Here is a 26,878-nt window from a genome sequence, read left to right as displayed (position 1 = left end):
TATCACTTAATGTAGTCTTTTATTATCTTAATTTTTTCTTCATTATGTCACATGCCATATCAGAACAGTATCTTTGTGGTGTTTTGGTCTAACTCAGAAAAAGAATTTTAAAGCTGTTACCATACCATGAGAAACCAGCAGTTTCTCATCTTACCTTCAGAAGTAACTTTATAAGCCTAAGTTTCATTGCAAGCCAATGAATCACACATTCCTGTGTGCTGCAGCCCTTTTGAAAACAGGGTTTAAGATATTTTGTGCTCCGTTCTTTAAGAAATGTTATCCAGTATGCTTGAAAGGCTGGGGTCTGAGAGGGGGAAAAAGTCTGATTCTTCTGGTCTTCTGAAGCTAAATTTGGCTTTGTATGGAAACTGTGTATGCGTTTGAGAGGGAAGGGTCAGGTTGGACAATTTTTTTTTTTAAATTGTTTTTTATTAAAGGGTGTGGATGAGTGCAAGTTGGGGGTTTTAGGGAAATTTTGTTGGAAGATTTATTTGTGGAATGAAAAAGAGAATGAACTTTTTTTTTTTTTTAAAAGTTCAGCCCAGGTAATTGTTATAACCCATGCCATTCAAAGGGACTGAGGGGGACATGGGGATGCCCAAATAAATTCTGAGGAATACCCAGTTTTTAAGAGGAAGTAAGAGACAAATGAGACCAGTTACACTGGTGGTTTGTGTCATCCCCTTCTTAAGTACCCCCTCTCTTGGCTTGTCTGAGACAGCTCTACATTTAGAAAACTTATCGCAACGCAACATTTCTGAAGGAGCCTGCAGGTATTTAAAGGTGTCCATGTGGAGGCTTCGGTGTTGTCTCAGCAGCCAGGGAGGACTGTGGGGTTGGTTGTGGTGGAAGCTGGAAGGCTGCTACTCCGCTTCCTTTGTTTGGCTTCCTTTGCTGCAGAAAGCATAGAAGACAGCAACCAACATTATTGTTAGTGTTAGAAAGTAATTACGGAGGTGACTATTTCAGCTTCAGATCTTACCACCCTTGCACTCACCAGTCCAAATGCCTGCAAACACCGCAGTCACCAAATCCGCTAGTTTCATTGCAGCCCCTGCCATTTTGCAGTTACCTGCCCGCTGTGAGAAGCACCTCGCCGTGAAAAGTAAGGGGTTAACGACAGCGAAGACAAAGGGAAAAGGAGATGAAGGAGTTTGCTTTCCCCTGTTACTGTTTAAAGTTTCATATGGCAGCTTAAATATTCAACTTCCCATGCCACGTGCCCACATCATTGGTCAGACTGAGAATGTCATGTCTGCCCCTGCCCAGGATGTTTGACTGTTGTTCATATTTTTATTATTGTTAGTTTGATAAAATTATTTTCTAAGTCTTTCTCTCTCTTTTCTTTCTGTCTCTCTTTTCTCTCTGCCACAGAAGAAATAACCTGTTATAACCCAAAATTTCCTTAATTTCTACCTGTTAGAACTCTTCATATTTTGTCAGTTAACCATTTTGTGAAATCACATGCAGGTTTTTATTTCCTAGTAGTGTTTGCTTTCTGGACAAAGCTGAGGAAAACTCCCAGGAGTAAGGTGGAGAAACATTCTTTACATAGGTGTGTCTTCCTGAGTGATGAGTAATGAAATGGTTTGGTCCAGGTTCCTATTCCCTGATGCCTCTGATTGTTGCAACTGCTTTACCCTTCCTAAAAGTGGTTTCACAGGAAGGACTCCCCCTTCTGCACAGGGCCCCCTGTGCCATGATGGGATTATCTGATTTACCTTCCCTTTCATTTCATTACAAGCTCCTAAGAGACTGTTTTGCAACTAGGTTTCTTCCAGTGGCTTTGTGTTGAGCATTGTCAGAAATAAAATCATATTTTGTCAGAAATGAAATCATATTTTGTCAGAAAACCTGCCTAGCATCCACAATGAGAGAACAGCTTGCTGGCTTCTAATAGTTTTCTTTGTCTGTTGGAGTGTTGTGAGCAAAGATATCACAGATCCGTCTAACTGTAAGTTTGCTCTTCGGATCAAAAACTTAACAGTGCTGTTAATGCCGATCTGATATCACCTTCTTGCCCCAAACCTGACTGATGAATTTGAAATTAGCCTCACGGTGTTTGTGTTGGTTTATTTAAATAGCAAAATTTTCTGGGGTGTTCAACCATCTGCTTTTCTGCATTTGAGAGGTTGATGAAGTTGTTCATATTGGAGTTTCAGGGAATTTTAAAAGCAGTTGCACGTAGCTAATTGTGTTTCTTTCCCGGTTAAAAGCATTTTCTGTGATAAGTGGAAGTGCTCTGATAAAGTGTTTTAATACTAGTTGTTGCCTAAGCCGTTTCCATATCTTCTTCTATTGCTGTTTTGTTGGAATTGAAATTATGAGCACACTTTTGGCAAAATATTGTCCATTTTTAGGTAAGCAGTCAATAAATTTTGGCTGGTTTTAGCGTAGATTGCTTTAATGGTAATGTATCCTTCTCCACGAGGAAAAACCACATACTTAGTTACGCTGTGTTTTAAACAAAATACTTGAATGGTGATCTCTAGAAATGTGGCCAGCCAACAGCCTCGTGATGTGCGTGCATAGTCGCTATTTAGGGGATCCTCTACTTAGTAAACTATCTCAAATATGTTACTTAGTAGTCTCTTGGATGAGGACAGGAATACATAATTGAAAAAAAAAAAAGGGGGGGGGAGGGGGGTCTGAAAAAGGATATGTTATGATCCCATCGTGGAGGACAACTGAAGTGATTTGGTCTAGTGCTGTGCAGGACAACTGCCAGGGGTACCTAAGAGGTGAAAGCATACTCTTTTTTACTCAAAACTGCATTCTTCACTGCCTGTAATAGTTTATGAAGAAGGTGAACATCCTGAACAAAGTTCTGCCATTGCTTATATATCCTAAGAATATAGAATAGGCTGCCTGTGTTCCCTCTGAAGAAAACCTCTAAGCTAAACACGCTTGTCAGTTGCTTGAAAAGCTGAAATTCTAATGTTCTTCACTGCTTGTTACTTCATTTAAACTGAATTGATTGTCCACATTTACACTGTTGAAAGTCCTGCTCTGTGCCTTCTCTGCAAAGAGAACTACTTGCGTGTTGGCAGCTTTTGGTGAAACCCTCATGGGTGAGCAATTACTTACTGGACTTACCCCAGTAACGCTGTTGCCTGTTCCAGGGGTGCTGCTGAAATAATTCCTAGGACTTCAGAGCCTTTACAGGTGTTTGCTGGCTTCACTGACCTCTGTGTGTCTGCACTTTTCTGTGTAGCACCGCTGAGAGTGAAGGCGGCCATCAGGAATGGTGTATGTACCGCTTCTATAGTTTCAATGTTAAGAACTATTGTGTAGGGTACCAAATGCATTGTTTCTTGACTTCGTATCCAAATAACTAGATGGAAAGTACATCCTGCTGCCTTTGCTTATTTCATTGCATCCTCCTTCTTAAATAGTCAGTAAAACCTATAAATCAAAATGGTCTGGTGCGTGTACTTTAAAGAGCAAAGGTTGGTTGGATACACGTCTAGGGTACTATACTGTAGTTTAGGTAAACGGGTTATTCCTTTATTCTCACAGGATTGTATGGAAAAGAAGTCCTACCCCATCGGTAGGTGGTTTTTAGCTGTAGTTGCCCACATAGTCTAATCTGAAAAATATCAATTATCTACATGGAATTTGGATATAATTGCTTTAATTGCTATTGAATGTAATTATTTGAAAAAGAGGAGCAAGCACCGCAGAAGTCTCACGAGTTGCATAAAGTATCTTAAATTTGTCATACTCACCTTGATGCTGGCATTTGAAATATTGGCTTAACTTTTGTGTTTATTCAAAGCAATGGTAATAGTCTAGCTGATTTCAGAGATAATGTGGTACCAAGGGCTTTGATTTTTTTTTTTTTTTTCTTTCTTTTTTTCTCCTTTGACTGGACTGCTGTGAGAGCAGAGAAAGAGGAAGGGCAGTGGTGCAGCTTTTGGCTGGAAGATCTGAACAGAATGGAAAGAAGTGGCAGGGATAACTTAAAGGATGGTTGAAAAATAAAAATTGCTGTATATTATGAAATGGGATGGTTTTGAGCAGTGTTGGATTATTTTTTTTTTTTCTGCAAAATGTTGGTAAATAATAAAATTCTAAAATAATGTTGTGAATCAAAAAATAAAAATTGAACAGTGTTTTTAAATGAAGAAAATACAGAATTTACTGTACAGTCTGATGTAATCGGAGCAAGGAGGTAGTTGCTCTGATAGACGGCTATTTTTTCGGTATTGAATCCCTGGGTGACGAGGAGTCTTTATATTGTGATTTTATTTTTTTTTTTTCCGATGTCAAGTCCACATGAAGATGAAAGCATAGCTTGAAATAATCTGACAGCCTAAATGACACAAAACAGGGCAGTGCAAATGTGAACTGAATGTTTTTATGGAGTCCTGTAGTCAGCATTCATTTTGAAGCCTTCTTTCCAACCTATTTGTGTGTAGTATTTGTCTTCATGTATACATATAATACCATCTGCTCTGTGTCTCTGTAAACCCAGTGAGAAGACTTCCACAGAAACCTTTAAAATATCTTTCTGTATTATGTACCACTGGGCATTCAAACATAAATCTTCTCAATTCTGTAATTTCTTCCTTGGCAAAGCACAACTCCCTTTTATTTCGTTGAATTATTTCAGAATCCTTAAAATAGTTTGCATTGTTTTTAATATGAAGATAATGAGCTAACTTCAAATATAATAATGGACTTTTCTGTTTTCTTATGTGTATTGTTCTGCAGGTTAAAGTGGGGGGAAAAAAAACCAAACCCAGAAACATTGCTGACTGGATAGATTTTTCAACATGAATCGTGCTTTTAGCAGGAAGAAAGGTAAGTAATTTAGCTTATGTTCCACAGGAGACAAATATTCTGTATAAATTCTTTAGAATATCAAGAATTATACAAGGAAGTACTTATGAATAATTGCACCTAATTAGGTAGAAACGGGCAGCATTCTAGAAGATGTACAGAGCAAAGCATTCTCAATTGGTATTTATAGAGTTTTCTGGATTGTAAGGCTTATGTCAAATTTAGTAATATTTTCTGTATTGAGGGGGTGTGTGTGTAGCTATATATAAAATACACACTTTTATTTTCTGCACACACCAAAGGATGTGCTGGAGGGTTTTAGAACTTCTAAAGAGTTACTGACTTCAGTATTTATTATATATATTCATTGGGTTCTTATTCTTGGAGAAGCTATTTTAGAAAACCGTATTTAATATACTTGAAATATCTCATGCGGCAGAATGTCTCTTAGCTTTAAGAAGCTATTCTGAATTCGTAGCAATCTGAAATGGTATGCTTTCCAAAAGAATATCAAACCACTAAATATTCACAGTTATCTATGTTGCTCTTCTGGCTTGCTTATTCTCTTTTCATGGTCTGTTTATGATTAAACATAAATTTTAGATGGATCATTAGAGATGCAGCTTTTTTTTTTTTACTTACAGCTTTGTTTCTATTTTCCCCATTTGTTTTTAATGTAGAATATATTCAGTAGGTCTAATTTCTTTATTTTTCATGTTTTCTTCTAAGGATTCTTAAGTGTGATACACATTGAGCCAGAGCCCCATGCTTTAATAACTAGGTGTAAAATCAGTTGGAGTAACTGTAAATCTTTTGTTTATCTAACAAGAATTCCTGCTTTGGTATCGATATCAAAGCTGGAAATAAAAGGAATCTGCCATACCTTATACCACCACGAAATGATAGCATCACTGAATGCTTCCACGTCTAGTACATTTATTTGTTAAAGCCAGATGAATCAAGAGAATGTAAGTAGTCCAGAATATCAGCAGACATAGCTTGATCGCAAAAGGAAGATACTTACTCACAAAGGCTACAAAACCCAATGAAAGATCGTTTGATAACCAGTAGTGTGATGGATGCTGAGGAAATAAGCTCAAATCCATAGCCCACACTCTGATGTATTCTCTTGTATAGATACTTGTAACACCTCTGTCGAGATCTGTACCTACCAGCTGCTTGACAGTTTTGCCTAACGCCTTCCAAATACTTTGAGAGACCAGTTCGATATTCTTTAACTATGGTTTTATTTATCACAGCTGGGAAAGAAGCTTGGGGTTTTTAGATTTTGTTTTGTCTATGTGACCATGTAATTTTTTTTCCTTTTTTCTCATGACTTCTGATAATATTTGAAACTCAGCCTGACGTGTTTCAGAAATAGATCAGTTGTGTTTTATGGGATATTTTCCTCGGTGTTTTGAATTGCACCTAGAGCTCTAAAATTCTCTTTTACTAATTCTCATTGCCCTTGCCAGTGTCTCCATCTTGCCTTTATGGTCAAATTGTGAAGTTGTATCCTCAGGTATCTGGGATCGTTTGAGGGGTTTGGATTCATTCCTTTCTGTTTTCATTACTTCTTCGTAAGAAAATGCTTACTGACCTCACCTAAATTCTTGCAATTTCAGTGTATTCAACAGCATTTGCTGTGTTGTCCAGTTGATTTTTGTGTGCTATTCTCTTTATCCCAACAAGAAAAAAGTATCATAAAAGAAGCTGTCAAGCACAATGGAGTGCAATTATTGTGGATTCTTAAAAATGATTCAGAACTTGAGTAACCAGAAGAATTAAACATTATCATACCTTTATTTTGCTCATAGTAATGCACACAACATTTCCAATCTCGTATCCTAGGAAAAACACAAATTTCAGATAAGTGGTTGTCAAAAGTAAGTGAAAATTGCATATTTTTCATGCCAATTGAAGTTCAGAAAAGCTTGGCTGTATCAGCATTTGTGTCTAATAACTGCATTTAAGGGAAGGTTCAAACAGGTTCATTTGCTGAACTTCTTTTCTTTTATTTCCTGATTTTACTCCCAGACCTGAGAGAGAGAACAATTTCCATGTCCGTGTTTGGTGGGGTAGTTTGTGGGTTTCTTCTGTTTACAAGAACATGGATATTTTGCTGAGTTAACTATGTGAGTGCCGTGACTTCCCTAGCAGTTCTCTCTAAATCCGGATTAGCCTCCTGGTGGCTGTGCTGGTAGGGGTTGTGCTAATTACAAGTTTATATCAGCCTGTTACCTTGAGGCTACATAAAGAACAGTCTCGCATATATAGGATCGTGAGGTAAATTTAAACAGAAGTAAGCGGTACTTTCACAATAGCCAAAGGTTATCTGAACTGTGCAGACTTACAGAATAAGCGTCCTCTAACCCTCGTTGACACGCTCGGCCTATACTACCCTTTCAATATGAAGCATATACAGAATGTAGTAAGTAGCTAGTGCCATAGCTCCTTATCTTCTTGAACCAGGTAAGCTGGCTAGAATGTCTTGGTCTGTGCTGTACTCGCTCAAAAGCTCAGTTCTTGCTCCATCACCTGATTCAAACAGAAGGGCTTTTCTTCCACGTGCAAGTACTTGGTGTAAGTTTATTTTTCGGGGCCATGGAAGAGCCACACGGACATGGTGTACTGAGTGCTCTGACCTTAAAAACTGCTGTTACAGTCATTGCCTGTCGGACTCCCGGAGATTTTGCACAACCCAGAACTTCTAACCTGGACACTTTATATTTGTATTTTAGTTGTATTTATTTCCACTTGGCTGATGGTAACTTTAATTGAAGGCTTAACTGATGTGCTTAAATCCCCAATTGAGTGTGAATAAAATTAAGCTGTTCATCTTTCATTGTCATAATAATGACAATGAAAAATATAAGAAAATGCAAAGTTTAAGGAAATTCAGCTTGTCTCAGGAAGTACTTGCACAAGCAGTCCTAAATGAATGGAATCTTTTTGCAGGCCAAGTTGTAGTATCTGTTCTCATCAGTTAGCCATGAGCTCGTGTAACAGGGAAATAAACTTTATGAAAATACTGACCAAAAAAAAGATAATTATTGGTTTAAAGCTGGTATCAGCACCTGCTGAAGTTACGTATTTTAATGTGAAAAAACATAGTACCTGTTCAAAATAAAATAGCCTTTCTGTTGACTTCAGTAGAAGTCGGTTGGACTACCAATTACATGTGTTATGGAGAAGATATGTTGTAGCAATATTATATGACTCTACAAACTGCACAAAAATATATATTCTGTTTTCCATTCCTTGATCAATGAGTGCAGTATACTCTATTGAATTAGATTTTATAGATTATCTTTTATTGAGGATCTCTTTCCTTCTCCCACAAAAACAAATTAAAGAACAGTTATATATGTTCTTGCTGCTTTGTTATTGTGACAAAGCTCATGAAAACATTTATGTATTTATTACGGTATCAGGAGCTTGCTTTTGTATATGGCCCAGGTTTGGGTCATGGTTTCTGAAGAGTCCTCTTGATTTTTCCTTTGATTTTTTTCTTTAAAGTCAGGTATGGTAGCACACTCTGTTTAAAATGTAGTGTGAAAATTCTGTAGCGCTGATGGAAGTGTGTTAATCTTGAAATATGTTTGCATCTTGATAATGTCAGTCTCTCTTTTAAGTAGTTTAGGGATATTAATGTAATTCTCCTGTAAGAGATCTTTGTAAATGCTATGTTTTCATGTAAATTTTTTCTCATTATTAGTGTATTGGTATCTAAACTGAATTACCTATTTGTCCTTAATTTATATGTGATTGTGTGTACATATAACGTGTATACACAAAGCAGAAAGCCTTAATTATGGAGGCGGGTTTTTTTGGTTTTGGTTATTGGTTTTTTGGTGTTTTTTTGGTGTGTTTTTTTTTTTTTTTAGTGAATGGAGGTGCCTCTCCCAGATGAGTTTGGTACATTTTACTGATTCTGTGGCCTTCCATTCAAAGCCATTAGTATAAGAGCCAGTGCATATAAGTAAACAAAAATTGACTAGTATTTGTTGGCTTTTGCCTTATCAGAAATGTGAAAGAAAACTACTGTTCTTCCTAGACAGAGGCATTTCTAAACATTCTGAGAGAAAAAGAGTGAAACTTCTTGAGTGTCTCAAAATAGTGCTAAAAATGTAGGTACGTATGTCTACTTTGGGCTAAATTTAGTACTGAATTACAACGTATGAAATCCAGTGGACTTCACTGAGGTTGCGGAAGCAACAGGTCACAGTTGTATTTAGTTCATTCTTTATTACACCCCAGTGGTCCTCCTTCATCCCAGAATAAATGTCAGCCTTACTTTACATATGGCACAAAGTTCAATGCCAAAGCTGCTGTTGTGTGCAGGAATCTGAATTTTCTAATTTTTTTCCATATGATAGCGGTTGGTAAGGTTGGTAACTGGTGCCACATTATCAGTTCATGAGATGTAGATGGTATTCATAATGCTAAATGGAATATATTAAAGTAATAGTCTGTCATAAATCATAAGTTTAAGCAATAACTTTTCTGTGCAATGGCTCTTTATGAGTCTCATTTATGAAAGTGTAGACAGATGCACTTAATAGGCAGGGTCTGACATAAAAAAAAGCAATCAAAGGTTACAGGATGCTCTTTTATATGAATGGACTGGCTACAGTGTGATCTTTATTATGATTGTAAACTTAAGCTGCATTCCAGAGATGACAAATGTTTGAGTAGAATGAGTAGACAGCAGGTGAAGCCCCAAAAGGGTAAAGGGGATAAGTATAGTCCTAAAGCAAATACTTTTTCTGTCAGAGAGTATATTTCACATCAGTCATTTAAAGAAATGGGCTATTGTGTGCTGGACTTCCACATTAACGATAATGATAAAAAGACATAAAGAATCAGTAGATACTCATACACTTTAGAGGTGTATAAGTAGTCATAATCTTCCTCATTGTGGTCTTCAGATATTCTTGTGATTGCACTTTGTCCTTTCATAAAAGCACTCATCTTCCAGGAAAAAAAAAAAACAAAACTAGGTCTAAATCTCCTCCTCCACCCCACCCCCAAAAAGCTGCTGCTTGATGTTTGTAGGATTTTTTTTAAATAAGAATTTTTTCAAGCAAAAGGTTTGGGAGGAAAAAGTGTGCTTTTTTGTATAGCAAATATTTCTGTATTTTGTTAGTCTCAATTGACACAAAAATCAGTTATCTTAATACTTTTGTAATACCTCCAAAAAGAGGTTTTCTGTGTTCCAAACACTGCTCCTTCTGTTTTGAAATACGGGGTCATGTGGAAAACCAATATTCAGCAACCAAGTCTCTGTTTTGGATAGGTGACTGAATATGTTTTTCAAAATATCATTTGTGCTATTACATTGTTCTCATTAGACTATGGACGGACCCTTTCAAGTATGCCAACAAGGAGAGTTGAAGGGTTACTACATTAATTTGGCAAGGACCAAATCATCTTCTGTTCATGGGACAAGGAAGCAGCTAGTCCTGCAGTGTGTGCGTGTTTGCGTGCATTTGTATGCAACTGTATATGTTTGTTTATATTCTGAAAGCAGAAGGAATAGATCTAATTGTTTAGAAAAGAAATTATTACAGTATGTCTTTAGACGATGCATAGCAACAAATGAGGTGTACACTTTGGAAACTTTCTCCATAGGATTCATGTTGGGTCTGCACAGATAAGCCTATTTTTTTCTTTCCTTTTTGTTAAGATGAGAATAGGAAGATAATTTCCTGTTAGCTATCTTATCTGCATCATCTTTGGAAAGGTATTGCAGAAATCATTTTATCTATTGCCTTCTTTAAAGATTATTCTAGGCGAGTTAACACTGATATTTACCACAATAACTATTTGTTGCTTCTGCAAAACCTAAGAAACTCCTTTTAAGAACATAGACACACTGCTTAACCATAAAGCACTAAATATTGACTTTAGAATGGGAACAGCATTGAAGGAGTCTTAAACTTTTTGGCTTCTACCCTATTAAAATTTATACAGCCTAATTTACAGAATGTTAAATGATTCGCGGTTTTACAAGCATATCTTTCGAGATCTACAAGCTAATAAATTCTTGATGTCAGTTGTTACTAGTGTATGATGTAGAGTTCTTGTCCAAGTGTACTGTTACAAGTAACTTCCCCAAGATACAGCCTAAATGCTTTATAAGTTACATAGGTACACTGCTAGTTAACTGGATGAATGTCTAATTAAAGACAAGATGTATCATTCTGTGTGAAATAAATTTGGATGTGTACCAACCATACCTTGATAGGAATCACAATGACTGCTTCATTTTATAGGACATAGTCCTATAAAGTTGTTGGAAAATTGCAAAGAACGTCCAAAATATGTCACCCAGGAAAATACTGTTTTGGGAAATAAAATCCTTTATGTACATAAAAGGATGTACCATAGGGACATAAGCAAGAGGGAGCTACAGATATGCATATTGTAGTTGTTCTGAATGGTTGCTGCTGCTCTCCTTTCTTCCCTTTTCAGTTTGTTGGCATTTGAAAAAAAAGTTCCAATTAACCTTTTTCTATTATATTATTTTAATCTTCCTGAATTAGAAAAAAATAAAATTCTCTTTTAACTGTATTGAGATTGAGTTCTGTTCCTTTTCCTTTGTTTTGCTGTACCAAACTCACACACAGAATTTTCTTACTTAAACAGTTTGAAATTCTTCAAAAACTTGCCTTTTTAACAATATTTGACAAGCTTAATTGATACTTTTCAAAATTTATTTACAGTTATGCTGGAATAGTTGACTGAACTCTGACTCCAAAAGGGACAGGTGGAGTTGGAGGTTTGATCTGCACATACGTCTTAGTGAAAATTTGTGAAAATGTGATCACTTAAAATAAACTATGCTACACCAGTAATATCTTTTTCAACTTCAACTAGAAGCTTTTATCAAGGACACAGTGTAGCTCTCTTGGTGGCAAGATGATGTAAGAGGTATAGGCTAAATAGCTCAGAATGTTTTTCTTGTTTTTCCCTTAAAGTTAGGAAGCTGAACTTGTTAAAAGCTCTTAACATCAACAGATTAGAAGTGCAAAAGCGAAGATCTGCTAATCACTGGCTAATTGCACTAATATATTATTTTTTTGATCCTATTTTCCTTTCTGGTAAAAACTTAGATACTAACATCCATATCTTAAAAATAATATTGTATAAAATGTGTAGGTTTTCAAGTGAGTGTTACTATTTGAGGAAATGCAAATACTTCACTTTTTTTTTTTCATTTTGTAGCTATGCCAACCCAGCATTCTATGATATCATTTTGCTATTTTAGTTATCAGCTCTTTAAAAGCATTTGTAAAGTCCTAGATATTAAGAGAGAAGGACAGAGAGGCTAAGTATTCTGCAAAGCTCACTCTGTTCTAGGGAGATAGAGCTTCATTGTCTTGGCAAAGAATAAATACACCTCCAAAGAACATTTTATGTTTGCCCAAAAAAGGAATAGTAACAACAAAAGTAATTATTTTTTAATAATTTATATAGATGGGCATTTGCCTATATGTGCTTAAGACAGAATCTGACTCATAATTTCAATTGCTTAGTCATAGTAACCCAGTGGTAACTTTAATAAATTACTGTTATCGGACACACAGATTGTACTCAATCATTCCTCTAGAAAGTGGTTGGAACAAATACTGTAGCTAAATTATAGAAGCATATGGCTAGATTTATGTTTGTTAATAATGTTTAGATACTGCATTCAGAAGAAAACTCTGGTAACAAGCACTGTGTCTTGTGGCACAGCTTACCAGTTCGTTTGTTGCCTGCAGTCGTCAAGAAGATAGATTCTACCTTGGCTTCTGACTAGCCTAAGTGAGGCGTGCGAGAACCTGCCTGTTTCTGTTGCAGTGCAGGATAAAGGAAATGATTTAACAGGGTGACTTCTTCTATGTCCCATTGTGAAGGTTCTCTTTATTTATACAAAAATAGGTAATCTAGGAAAAAATAAAGATATAGATACCTATATACACACTGATGCAAATACGCTATTTGTTCCCTGAAGCATTAGTACCTAGATGTAACACTGATCTTGTGGGATGCTCTGTTCTTCTTCTGGAGACTGTTATTAGGCTTTTATGTGACTCATTGTCATGTAAGATCTTTCTTTTCATAACAAATTTTGTAAAGCAGCAAAAAAAGACAGTTCAAAGATTTCTTCTCCTCTGTTAGCATGGAAAATATCCATTGACATCAAAGAGACTTTGATTCAGTAAAGAATAAAGGTGTCTAGTTTTTACCCTCTAGGAATTACTGTATTTTCACTGTGGCACTAAACCAAAGAAGTTAAAACCAGAGTCTTTCTCTGTTCATCATATTAAATGGAATGGCCGCTAGGTCTCATATGCTTTGATAAACGCTTTGGAAACATAGTTAAGTAGAGCCATTTTTAGCATGCATGAATTAATGATGGAGTGGGGCTTAGGGAAGCAGTTAAGTAAACTTGCACTGTTGAGCATTGTTTCATCATTTAGAAAATAGTCCATCAATGCCTCTCTACTAAACCCATTCAATAATATCTGTGGGCAGTAATGTGTGAAGAAATTCATCTCGAAGGGAGAACAATTTCTTGGCACTGTTATTGTTTTCCTTTTTGGTAGATAAATGGTCAGCTGTGCTGTTGTCTAACCTGGTGTCATCCTCCACTAAGTGCAGCAGCATTGTTCTGGATCCTTTATGAAGTCCCCGAGTCTGTTAACTTCAGCGTGTGATTTGTCAGCATGTTCCTCTTTCCCGGCTCTCCCAACACCGCTGAGGCCTCTGAAGTGGCTCACACCAGTTCTCCCAGATTGTGTGATGACCAAGCATTTGATGTGAAATGCAGATTGTATAGGAATTTTTCCTTTGTAATGGAAAGGGGCTGGCGTGATTCAGGGGGGGACTAGAAAGGAGCGAAATCTCAATTCTGACCATAGTTAATCCTCTGACCGTGAAAGTGCCCAATACCCTGTCTCCATCCTTACAAGTCTGTCTGTCAAACCCCAGGTCTTCCGAATGTTAATTTTATGCAGTTTTCCGACAGCCCTTAGCAGACTGGTGTATGCTGGCAGGGAGCAAAACCTGAGAAGCTCTCACCCAAGTCAAATTCTCTTAAAAACTAGATGGGATGCTGTGCTGCTGCTGCTTCAAGAGACTCTCTCAAAGCCTGTACTGCACAGTTAGCATGCCATGCACGTGAAGAGGTGGTGTGTAGAAGCTACAGGATTACTAACTCTCTAAGCGGGGCTGTGGATTACCCTGTGCCCTTGGATTCTGAGCCGTGATCCTTTTTCCCATCTTTCCTCCCACGCAGCACCACTATGTTTTGCAAAACCACCACATACTTAGGCTTTTACCTCTTAGAACCTCTCATACCTTGTTCAAGCTGAAGTCTTCTTAGATTTTAGTGAACTCTGCCTGTCTCAAACTCATAATTCTCAAAAAATAACTGAGCACTTATTTAAACTTTAATGTAAATGCTAAGGCAACCTAGATTAAGAGCTTCAGGCAAGATCTAAAATAACTGTATTTTTCACCCAGTGTGATAGCTCGAGTGTCTCTTCACTTTCTACTACTGTTAGGTTAGATGCACACAGTTGTCAGTTTTGGTTTTATCTAGGCTTTTGGTCCTTTCTTTAGGACTTAGTGTTTTATTTATCTGTAAAGTGGCTAGAACTCTTGCTGCTATAAAGCTAGTAAAATAATAATATGAACTGTGATTTTTTTCATTGCAGGGTTTCATATTTTGTTTTTTCCTTCAGAATGAATAATTAAGTACTAAGCTGTGAAAACCCATTTAGAATTAATTCAAGAAGTGAGGGATCATGCAAACCACAAGTCACATCTACATCATGTATTTAAATGAAAACCTGCTTTAGAGGTTTTCTTTTTTCATATTTTTACTGGTTTATTGGATGCAAAATGTCTGAAATTTGGTATTTCTCAACTGTTGTTAAATCAAAGTAAATCTAAGCAGTATTTAAAAAAGCCACTGAGAGTCACCTAAGTTCAAAATCAGAGCTTACAATTCAGAAGGAAATGATGGTAACAAACTTCCAATGTGAATTTTGCCTCGTGTTGATTTTGTTTAGCATTAAGATCAGCCATTTGTTTAGCGTTAAGGATCAGAAGGCAGCAGGAAAGCACCAGGAGTGCAGCACAAAGGAATTCCAGCCACTCCAGCCATTAAGTCATCTTTGTGTCAGGGCCCAACTTAAATGCCTGTGCATGCCTGCAGGGCTATGATCTTATCAGCATCATGGAGACATGGTGGGATGGCTCCTGTGACTGGAGTGTTGGAATGGAAGGATGCGGGCTCTTCAGGAAGGACAGGCAGGGGAGGTGAGGAGGGGGTGTTGCCCTCTATGTCAGTGAGCCGGAGCGCATGCTGGAGCGCATGGAGCTCTGCGTGGGGATGGATGAGGAGCAGAGCAAGAATTTATGGGTCAGGGTTAAAGCGGGGGCAGGGGCAGCTGACATTACAGTGGAGACCTTATAGCAGCCTTCCAGTACCTAAAGGGGTCCCACAGGAAAGATGGAGAGGGACTTTATCAGGGAGTGTAGTGATAGGACAAGGGGTAACAGTTTTAAACTGGAAGGGGGTAGCTTTAGCTAAGGTGTTAGGAAGAAATTTTTCACTATGAGGGTGGTGAGACACTGAAAGAGGCTGCCCTGGGGAAACTGTGGAGGTCCCATCCCTAGAGGTGTTCAAGGCCAGGTTGGATGGGGCTTTGAGCATCCTGGTCTAGTGGGAGGTGACCCTGTGCGTGGCAGGGGGATTGGAACTAGGAGATCTTCAAGGTCCCTTCCAACCCTGACCATGGTATGATTATGTGAGTTCTTTCGAGGGTGCCAACAGTCTGTAATTATTACTTATCTCTAGGAAATGGGCTTCCAGTATTAATGGAAAACCTGGGTCACAATGTCTGTGGATCTACATCTGGATGTTGGAAATGTTGCTTGCTGGCTCACTGTTTTCATCAATGGTACAAGACTCGTAGAATCCAGGCATCTTTTTCATACCCTGCTAATTTACTGATTTCCTTTTGAGCCGAGTCCCCATCCATATTTCCTAATCTTCCCCCTAACTAGGGGTACCAACAACTATAGAAACACTTTCCCGACAGTGTTATTCCTTTCTGGAATCCATATAGCATTAGAGTTTGAGGTTGGTAGGCAAATGGATGATTTCAGAAAAAACATTTAAAGTAAAGCTTTGTACCTAATAATAATATTGGAAAGATTATCAGCTGCTTGCTTAAGACCAGAATTTCAAACTTGGCTCCCAAGTTAAATCACTTTTTTTTTTTTAGATTTGAACTTGTCCTGCCCAGGGATGGGAAGAAGGGAAGGAGAAAGCAGTAGCAAGGAATAGTTAGTTTTACTGGTACCTGTGCAGTCAACTGTCTGCCTGTAAAATTGCTTTAGAAGTGACAGCCCTGTTGCTTGTTTGTGCTAGTACTAGGCATGAAATGAATGGAGGACTGGTTTTGTTATTATTTTTTTTAAGAGGTCCAGTGTTTTATTTTTACTAGGTTTTACTTTATGCATTCATAAATACCACAGTATCCTTGCTGAAGCTAGTAAACAGTTGATGTGTAAGAACTAGATAAAGAAAACGCATTAGCAATGTGAATGCACGTTTTGGAGTTGAAATTCGCACTGTGCAGGTCTTCACTCTGCTGCAGTAAGCGTGATGGGGCAGAGAGCAGCCCTGCCTTACGTGCCAGCTTCCTTTGTGTCTGGGACTTGCCGTCAAGCCCAGTCACCAGTCTGCTTGTCTGGCCCTCAGCAGTGCACTGACTTGAAATGCGATGCTTATGGTTAATGCAGGACCTGTTGCGGTACGACAAGGGATAATGGTTTTAAAGAGGGAAGTTTTGGACTGCATACAAGGAAGAAATTTTTTACAACGAGGGTGGTGAAACACTGGCACAGGTTGCCCAGAGAGGTGGTAGATGTGCCATCCCTGGAAACATTCAAGGTCAGGCTGGACAGCGCTCTGAGCAACCTGATCTAGTTGAAGATGTCCCCGCTCATTGCAGCGGGGTTGGACTAGATGGCTTTTAAAGGTCTCTTCCAACCCAAACTATTCTATGATTTCATGATTCTCTCTTTTGGGTTGTCAGGCTTTATTCTAACATTCCTAATTCACACTGTTTGTTAGTTTTTACTTGTGGGTAACAGCCGCTTTAAATGGAGATCAGGTTTCAGTTCTTAAAATATTCTGGGAAACGAGTGCCGTTCTTTGTTCCAGTGTTCCCAATCACAAGCCACAATTGAAAGGAAGAGCCACTTCAGTGCATAATCATACTCCTGGGTGCCGCTGAATGGACAAATCACACTTCCTTAATTAAGAAATGATAATATCATTCTTCAGTAATGGAGCTGAATGTTACTGTCATTTAGAAGGAAATTTGCTTAAAGAAAAAAAATTTCCTCCAGCTTTGTAGTTTTGATCCTCGTACTGTGGTGACTGTGGTATCTTGTTTAACAGTTTTCTTGCTTAAGTATATTTAAAAATATTTAGCTATTAAAACAGGAGTAGTCTCATGTTAAAAAATACTACTAAATATTGAACGTGTGGAGTGTAAAACACTGCTCAGTGTTACAGAATCTCTCATGCAGTTGGTAATACAATTTAGTATTTTGGAACTTTTTTTTTTCTTAAGTGTTTTCAAATGAGAAAACTTTTGAAAATGGTTTCTAAACTTCTAATAAAAAGAAGTTTTTTCTAATGTTTGGCATTCCAACTAAATTATGTAGAGCATTCTAAATGGTCATAAAAAAGGAGGAGGGAAGATCTATTTCACAAATAATGACCTCATTGTGGAACCATATGAAACATGCAGTGGGAAAAGTAAGACAATAGCGCAGTCTTGTGATTTGAAAATCATTGAAGGAACATATGCAAATTCATTTAGGGTATGTAAGGAAAGATAAAAGAAGATCTAAACTTCTGAATTGGCTACCACGATCTGGCTTGCCTCTCTTTTCTTGTAGGAATAGGGCTTTTTTCTATCAGTTATCGCTCTGATAATTTTTCTGAAATAATTTCCTTTGTCCTTTTAATGTCTTGATAATTATTCCAAAAAAGCACATAATTAATAAAAAAAAAAAATTGCGCAATATGCAGTCACTGCTTTAAACAACAACAGCAGGATGCAGAAAATACTGAAATAGTCAACAACCTTAGACCAATAAAGATATTTGGGGGGAGGAGTTGGAATTCTTACGGAAAATCAAGTTGGTTAATATTGGAAGTATGACCGAGAGACGTGACCAGGTTCTTTCATGTAAATCTTTGGGAAGCTGTGAGATATGCTGCATTTTCTTCCAGCCCCAATAACTACTTCAGACAGATATTTAGGAGGGTTGTTGATGTTTTCCAGATAGATACTATAATAGTTGTATTAACAATTGAATAACCTATTCAGTGCCTCTTTTATTTTGCTTTTCTGTAGACAAAACATGGATGCACACTCCTGAAGCCTTATCAAAGCATTATATTCCCTATAATGCAAAGGTAAGAAAATACGAAGTTATTTTGTCCTCTTACCTTTAGAACACAGTGGGTTCTATCTTGCTTTTCATTTGAATTAGCCAAATGAAACAGGGAAGAAAAACTTAGTAAATGTCTGGTTTGCAGATTAAAAATTTATATTTCATAAATAATGGCCAATTGATTCTTGTTCTGAATTATTTGATGGTTTTCTAGAAAGCAAACCACTGTTTCTCTTCTGCTTGATGCTCTGTTTCCTTTTAATAGATGCTAAATGGATGGAAATTTTGAGCGCAAAGGAATTTAACATCAGGCTGCATGTCTACAGGACTGTAAAAATTAAAATTAATATCACAAACTCTTTGAACAATAGCAAAGACAATGACTAATGATCCTATCTGCTGGATATATTGAAATGTCAAATACTCTGAAAATATGGTAGAGTTATAATGGAATTTTTGCACGGTAAAAGCCGAAGTCTTACTCATGCTTTCTTATCCCAGTTACAACATAGTTCTACGATAGTATTAGTCTAATGACATCTGTTCACAGGAAATGCATCTTCCCAAAATAATGACTTAGCCAATGGTTTGCTAAAAGGAGGAGGGAATACGCAGTAATCAGCATAACTCAGAGTAAACTGAGCAATTGGCTATTACTTGCCTAAACTGGGAGGATAATTCAATAAGATTCCAAGGTGGTCTGTTGTGCATGTTGTTCTCGTATGATTGGTATTTTTCAATATAAAAATAAAAATTATTTCACAGGCCGGGACTCAGTTTCCTATATTGGTATTCCCTGCTGTTGTGTTTGCAATTTTCTTTTGCTTAGTATTGCCACACAGTGAGCAAGTGCTTGTAGTGGAAATTTGAGTCTCATTCTGCTAGTTGCCAGGTGAACATGTTTTTATTCTGTGTGTTCTCAAACTGAATTTTTGACCGAAGGATTTATTACCATTTAACTGTATAGCCTTGCCAGACACCTTAGGTTTTATGTTACAGTTTTTGAGAGGGAGGGATACTTGCTGGGGTGACTGTGCCATCTGTTTTAAGAGCAAGCTGAAGCTATGAATGCTATTAATACACTGAACAATTTCTGTTTCTTTGTGGTCTTTACTTCAAGGATAAAAAAACCCCAAACTTCCTCATCTTTCATGTTTCATTGTCTTTCGTAAGAGCATATCTTCTGAATGGGTGTCAGTACAGCTATGCAGAAAAAAAAAAAATTAGAATAAAGAAAACGGAGATAGGATGGTGATAACTGTAGAAACAACAACATCAACAGCTTCTGGAGTAGAAAAAAAGGGATGGTGAATTCCTGTCCAAAGGAAGTCTGTTCTCAGCCTTGTTAGAAAGACTCTTGGTCCAAAAAAGTCTTTCCTTCTATTGAGGCTAATATGTGCCCAAGCGTCCTCTCCAGTTCTACTGCTATTTCATGTGGGTTCTGATCTTACAGGACCTCCTCGACCTCTGTGCTGTTGGCCATTAAGGTCTGTCAGAATACTTGCAGGGAAGCTGCAATGTACAACAGCATATGTTTGGGGGGTTTTTTTTGGTTTTGTTTTGTTTTTTTTTTTTTTTTTTAAAGTTTACCCATTTTTTCATTTCAGTCACAGTAGAAAATTATTGAGAACTGTCAGTTATTTGATTCATTATCCCAAAGCAAGCAAAAGATTGCTCTGCTCTGTAACTAGAGTGTAAAGGGTATGGGATTTCCACATTGTTTTTTTTATTAAGACCTGGCATAAATTTGCACAGCTTTTATGAGGTTAGCTGGCATATGCAGGCATAACAACATTATTAAATCTAGCTGATGTATCCACCTCAACTCTCAAGTATCATTTTCATGAAGTTTTGCAATATTTTGCTTTCTAAGAGGAAAGCATGTATCTATTAGTACCTCATTGGGTTGTAACATTTTGATTTTTAACTAAAGTAGCCCATTGATTTCATGTCTTGTAACTACATTGTGAAATAATGATTAAAAACACATTAAGCATTCATAAACCAGGAATTGAAAAAGACTTATTGGTTTTTTGGTTTTTTTCAAATGTTCATATTGTTCCACTTCCAATTCTATAACATTCTATTCATATAACTTGTATATTTGTTGGGAGGAAAATACAACACTTAATCTGATTTATTTCAAAAGATAACTATGTGAGTGATGAATGACGTGTTCAGAAAATCAAATCAATTTGATGGAAAGCAATACCAAAGATGTTCTTTTTCCATGGGCAAGTAAGCTATATTCTGCTGCATAGTTTTTTTGAATGCAAATTACCATGGATGAAAAATAGCGTTTTCTCTTCTTTATAAGACACAAAAATCGTTTCTCTGACACTAATCTTCTGGGGTGATCAGAAAAAGGAAAACTTATGCAGAACGACTGGAAAAGATAGGGATTTGTTTGTTTACTTGTTTCCTAAGACATCTTTAAGAATTACAGAGAGCTTGTTGGTAAAATGCAGTTCATGAGTTGACTGTTATCTTATTAAAAAAAAATCCTAGCAAAGTTAACTGGAAATTAAAAGAAACCTGCAATAGAGACAACTGGCCTTTTTTCTACAAATTGGAGTCTACAAATTGGACTTTTTAATAGAGAATTAGTAATGTCTTGTATCTCTTAGGACATACACCCTCAAGATGATTTATGGCAATAATCCTCTTTGCAAGAAAATACAAGCAGAGTTGTTTCTTCTGGAAGTAAAATCCAGGAGGCAGGAGTCTCATAAGGATGCCCTTAAATGTAAAAGTATCTTGATATTCTTTCTTCTTTCCAGCATGCCCAGTCCTCATGGTACTTGCTATTTTGAAATTTGCTGGGTTTTGGCATGGTTTGGTGTGTGGCGTAAGTTAATGGGGGGTTGGTGTTTTTTTTTTTTTTTTGTTGTTGTTGCTATTTGTTTGTTTTCAGTGGGGTTTTTTTAGGCTGGTGTTTTTTTGGTGGTACCTTCATTTTTGTTTGGGGTTTTTTTTGTGTTTGGTGTTTTTTTTGTGGGTGTTTTGTTTTGTTTTTTGTTTTTAATCTTACTGATGTGCCCAGTCTTGGTCGTGCTGAAGGCGCGGATAATAAGATTCCACACATTTCAGTATGCTCTGGAGGTGAACTCTGGGCCTACTGAAGTCAGAATTTTGCCATCAGTTTGTGATCCTATATTTTTCTTGAATGTATCACTCCAAATGAAAGCATATTAAGCATATTGGTCTCTTTTTTTTTTTTTTTTCCCCTCCCCCCAAAAAAGCATTGAGAATCTTGACAGTATATTATCAAATATGGAATACAGGACTCATTTAGATGTAAAGGCATGGCAGTTTTCATGTTACCAGGGTATAACATGCTAAGGCAAACCAAAGTTCCCCTTTTGTGTCATCTTTTCTTCTGTAATGTTCCATAACTAAAAACAGATTTTCCATACTGTAGGGGGAAAAAAGTTCTTTTTTGCCGTTAAGTCAATTCTTTTGATTCTAGGCCTGTTTCCTTTCTCCAAAATAAAAGTGATCAAAGTGTGACTTTATAGTGGAATCTGATTGCAGCCTTAAATACGGACTCATTGTTGTAGTCATGTAACTGATACTACCCTGAGGGGTGTCTTTCTGCTAATAAAAAGTTGCCACTGCCCAAAACAGCAATGTTTAGTATGTCTCTTTGTAGTAAATTATATATATATATATATTCCCCATTTTAGTCACTTGGCTGGGTTTTTTTGGCTTATATCAGATTTCCACATGTCCATCTTTCCATTCTGCTGATTAGAGGTTGAGCTTTGCAAGCCTGGTGTTTATGTTGGCTGCTGGTATACTATGGAGTCAGTAGTTGTGACCTTACACTAGGCTGAAGAGCTGCTATTTTACATAATAGCGTGATGGCATGTTAAACCCTTGGGAGTTTGTTTTACCAAGAGATGTAATGGCTTCCTAGTGCTGAGACAACTACTGTCCTAATATTTACTTCACACTTATTTTAAAGCTTTGTGTATTGGCATGTATATATTTATGATTCTTGCTGAAGTTTAAATTTGAAACTTTCAAGATAAACAAGCAAACCTCTCCTAAAGCAGACTGTTAAACATCTTTTTGTATTCTTACAGGGTTTTGATGACAATTCTGAATTTTTGTGTCGTTTCATGGATGATCTTTGCTCTCAATTGTTCAATATATGTCTTGGACCTATATTGCAACTGTAGGAAAAGAAAGGAAAAAAAGGCATTAATAAAGACAGTAATAAAGACAGACTGCAAAAGACAGTACCTAGTAGTATTATATCTTCACTGTAGTACAATAAACAGTTTAGTTAGGTTTTCATCTTTATGTAATTTCTTATTCTTTCAATTTTTTTATCATTGAGGAATGGCAGATAATACAGGCATTCTGGACAAGAATTTTAGGTCAAAAATATGCTGCTTCTAATTGATGTAACTACTGCAGCAGGGGTCTAGGTGCACTTGTGTCTTTTGAATATGCGGTCAACGGCTCTGTGTCCCAAGTGGGAAGCAGTGACAAGTGGTGATTGTCAGGGGTCAATACTGGGACCGGTGCTGTTTACCATCTTTGTTTGTGACATGGATGTTGGGGCTGACCGCAACCTCAGTAAGTTTGCTGATGACACCAAGCTGTGTGGAGCGGTCAACACACAGGAGGGAAGGGGTGCCACCCAGAAGGACCTGGACAGGCTTAAAAGATGGGCCCGTACAAACCTCACGAAGTTCAACAAAGCCAAGTGCAAGGTGTTGCAAAAATACAGGCTGGGTGGAGAATGGATTGAGAACAGCCCCGAGAAGAAGGACATGGAGGTATTGGTTGATGAGAAGCTCAACATGACGCAGCAACGTGCACTTGCAGCCCAGAAAGCCAACCATATCCTGGGCTACATCAAAAGAAGTGTGGCCAGCAGGTCAAGGGAGGTGATTCTGACCCTCTACTGTGCTCTAGTGAGACCCCACCTGGTCTGCTGTGTCCAGCTCTCGAGCCCCCCACATAAGGACATGGACCTGTTGGAGTGGGTCCAGAGGAGGGCCAGAAGATGATCAGAGGGCTGGAGGACCTCTGCTATGAAGACAGGCTGAGAGAGTGGGGTCATTCAGCCTGGAGAAGAGAAGGCTCTGGGGAAATCATATTGTGGCCTTTCAGTACTTAAAAGGGGCCTACAAGAAAGCTGGAGAGGAACTCTTTACAAGGGTGTCTAGTGCTAGGATGAGGGGGAGTGGCTTCAAACTGGAAGAGGGTAGATTTAGATTAGCTATTAGGAAGAAATTGTTTACTGTGAGGGTGGTGAGACACTGGAACAGGCTGCCCAGGGGAGTTGTAGATGCCCCATCGCTGGAGGTGTTCAAGGCCAGGCTGGATGGGGCTTTGAGCAACCTGGTCTAGTGGGAGGTGTCCCTGCCCATGGGGTGGGGTTTGGAACTAGATGATCTTCAAGGTCCCTTCCAACCTAAACCAATCTATGATTCTAGTATCTGTGCATTACTGTCATTAGTGTACGGTATTATCAGAGCCATGTTTTCATGGCATAAACTACACTCCAGCTACAAATTGTTGTTGCTGTAGCTATACTAGCATTTTCCAGTCAGTATACTACAGAACGATCAGGGGGTTGTGTCAGTAAAAATAATTAAGAAAAGGATATCAAAGGGAAAATTGTATATAGATTTTCCAAGTAAACAGAGATACAAGGCATGCTATTAAAAAGTATACTTAAATTTATGTGGTGAAGTTAGATATAGCAAGATATTCCAAACAGAGCATGAAAATGTTGAAAATTAGAAACTAATGAAATAAAGAGGGCATTACAAGAAATAATTCATTTTCCTATATTTAATGTATTATATTTAGAATTAATAACTTAATTCCAATTAGCTTTCATTAGATTATCAAATTGTCTTGGATGTAATCATAATTAATGTTTAAGCACAAGAAAAATGAGTATTATGAAAATATACAAATGAAATATGAAAGCAGAAAATTATAATTTTACAAGGAAATGCAAATCTGAACTTCGTAATTACTTCTGCTACATTATAGTCATTAAACTTGGGGCTCGTTATACCAAAGATGAATGGTCATGTAAATAAAACATAAAATATTTAGAATCTGCAAGGGGTACTGTCAACAGACTTCTCTGCTTGGAAATGGACCTAGTTATTCCATCTTGCTTACAAGATTACATCATTAAAATAGGAGAAGGATAGGAGAGGATAGCATTATATCCACAGATAGCCTACAAAATAAAAGATTGTCATGCAGAAGGATTGCATCTAAACTTTCAACAGCAACAAACATCATCTTATATGAGTAGCTGAAGGAGGGGGGTTGCATTTTAACTGTTCAGCATCAAGTAGTTTCAGTTGTTGTCACTTGTCTCTGTGAAAACTGGTGAATATTTCAGCTTCCTTAAAATCTGGACATTTGTTGGTTCCTCAGAAAGCTCTGTGGGCTACTGAGTGCTTTTGAAAAGCTGTCAGTCTGTCTTGCCTGAGGTTGCATAGCCAGTTTGTAAAGGGGTGAGAATTAAGTCTGCACCTCCTGAGTCTTGGTCCATTTTTTTGAGCACAAACCCACCCCTCACTTCCCGTCAACAATGTAGCACCATACAGTAATGGAAGTTGAATAGTATTTGCAGACAATTCTATATCTAATCTGCATATGAAGGCACACAAGTTCAAAGACTGTATGAATGTGTGGTGCATGTGCTTGAGTAGCCCACAATGATCTTGACGTGCTGACGTGTAGGGGGCATTTTGCAAGATTTGGTAGGCGTGTGGCTTATGGTATCTGTGTGCCTCTGCACCTGGAGTTTTGTCTTTCACATCCATTTACTATTGCTTATCTGAAAGCTTTGCAAAATGTGACTTGTTTATAATTGGAGTACAGGTATCTTTTATGACCGAACACTGGCTGAGAAGTTTCAAAAAAATTGTGGAATAGCAACAGCACAGTTTTGACATGTGTACAGTCTCTTTCCGGGTGGCTATAGCCCTCTGCCAGGTCTGTGTAAACTACCCAGCTGCACAACTTCAGGCTCTACAGATCACTCTTATTCTCCAGAAGATGATCTGATTCAAGAAAGGAATGAAGCTTATGAGCAATTCCAGTTCTTTCTTAAGGGCCCATTTGCGTGTAGCTTGCACAGAGAGCTTTAGGTTTGACTGAAGCTCCCAATGTCATATGTAAATGCAAAAAAGTATATAATTTTAAGGCATGAGATAGAATGCTTGGTTCCAAGTAATTAAAATTTGGCAAGGTGATAAACACTTGCAGAGAGGAGGGGTAGGGGTGGAAAGTGATTTATACCTGGATGCTACAGGAACATATACCGCTAATTCTGGAGTGTAATAGATGAGTATGAAGATGAATAGATATATGTACTGAAAGCAGAGACAGGATTCATAAAGGTAATTCACCTAATGCCTAACTTTTAGTTTACAAATATTACAGCTCATTTTAGGCAAACATGAACTGCAGTCAGTCTAAGGGCTTATAGCCTTTTTGGTTTTGTCCACCCGGCACAATTGCAATGTGCTAGTGCAAAGTCCTTCCCGTGTGTATGGATACGCTGTGCAATAGCATGGTTGCTACCACAGAAAACAGCCTATTTGCTGCACCCAGTCTACATCCATACTTGGCATGGCATCATCATTTGACCACTCAGGGCTAATAAAAAGAAAAAGGGTTCCAAAACTTATGAAACAACGCAAGACAGTTTAATGTATAATGTTTCGTTTCATTTCTTCTCTCAGGAAAAGCAATCAATAGAGCACATGTGTTTTAGTGAAATATTTTTGGTAGATACTAGTAAAAAAAAAAAATCAGTGAATTTAATTGGGGGAGTGAGATAAAAAATACTGGTCCTGTTTTTCAATACATTACAAACTGCAATTGAAAGACGAAACGGTAGCTTTTGATCTATTCTCCAGAGCTCTCATGTTCTCTCAGGTTCTGCTTAGGATCCCTTGGTCTCTTCATAAGCTCCATTTTGCTTGAAATGTCTAACTACTGTATGACATACTTCAGTTACAAGTATGAAACAGATTTGCAATGCAAATAAGAGATGGAAGCTCTAATTTCATGGCATGCAGAAAAAATAGATCATACCATTTAATGGTAGTGTGTGCAGCATAGGATCTGAGAAGTATTTTCAGTCCCTTTCTCAGCAATTTATTAAGTAATATATTAAAACTCTGCAGTGATTGGGACAGAGCCCCTAGTCTACATTGAAGCTGATCTGTAGCCTACCACAGCCCTGGAGCATTCCCTATTCTGAGCAAGTTTTAAGTTTCCTTTGTATCCAGTCTGTTTGTTTCTCTCGCATAGATTGCCTTCACATCGATTCTCTTTAGCAACCTGGCTGCTTAAGGTTCAGTTCTCTTACCAGGGAAAAAATATTTTTGAACAGCTAACAGCTCTAGTTTTGGTAGAAAGTTCTAGAATCAGTTATTTGGCACAGTAGATTTATCTAACAACTATAATCTGGATTGAAAATACAAGACTGCAAGAGATTTATTTAGGTCATTGTCAGACTTTGAAACACCGTCAATGTTAGAATGATGGAATACCTTATGATTCCTTGAATATTAGAGTTGTCCTTTTGCTACATTGCATTAGGATCTGCTTTGTG

At 37.6% G+C, this 26,878-nt stretch overlaps 1 protein-coding gene across 2 annotated transcripts in view; it reads left to right on the top strand.

Annotated features, from left to right (window-relative positions):
- The window catches only part of GULP1 (GULP PTB domain containing engulfment adaptor 1), a 168,157-nt gene that overhangs the window by 78,956 nt on the left and 62,323 nt on the right, over window positions 1-26,878 (top strand). For both annotated transcript variants that reach the window (XM_082484456.1, XM_082484455.1), the window contains exons 2-3: window positions 4,717-4,806; window positions 18,225-18,286. In XM_082484456.1, coding sequence (XP_082340582.1) covers window positions 4,779-4,806; window positions 18,225-18,286 — 90 coding nt within the window. In that variant the 5' untranslated portion in view covers window positions 4,717-4,778. The remainder of the gene's footprint in view (window positions 1-4,716; window positions 4,807-18,224; window positions 18,287-26,878) is intronic.

The sequence above is a fragment of the Vanellus vanellus genome (genome assembly GCF_965231255.1).
Source record: "Vanellus vanellus genome assembly, chromosome: 5".
NCBI lineage: Eukaryota > Metazoa > Chordata > Aves > Charadriiformes > Charadriidae > Vanellus > Vanellus vanellus.
The sequence above is the reverse complement of the archived record's forward strand: the minus strand, read 5'-3'. Positions and strand labels throughout refer to the sequence as shown.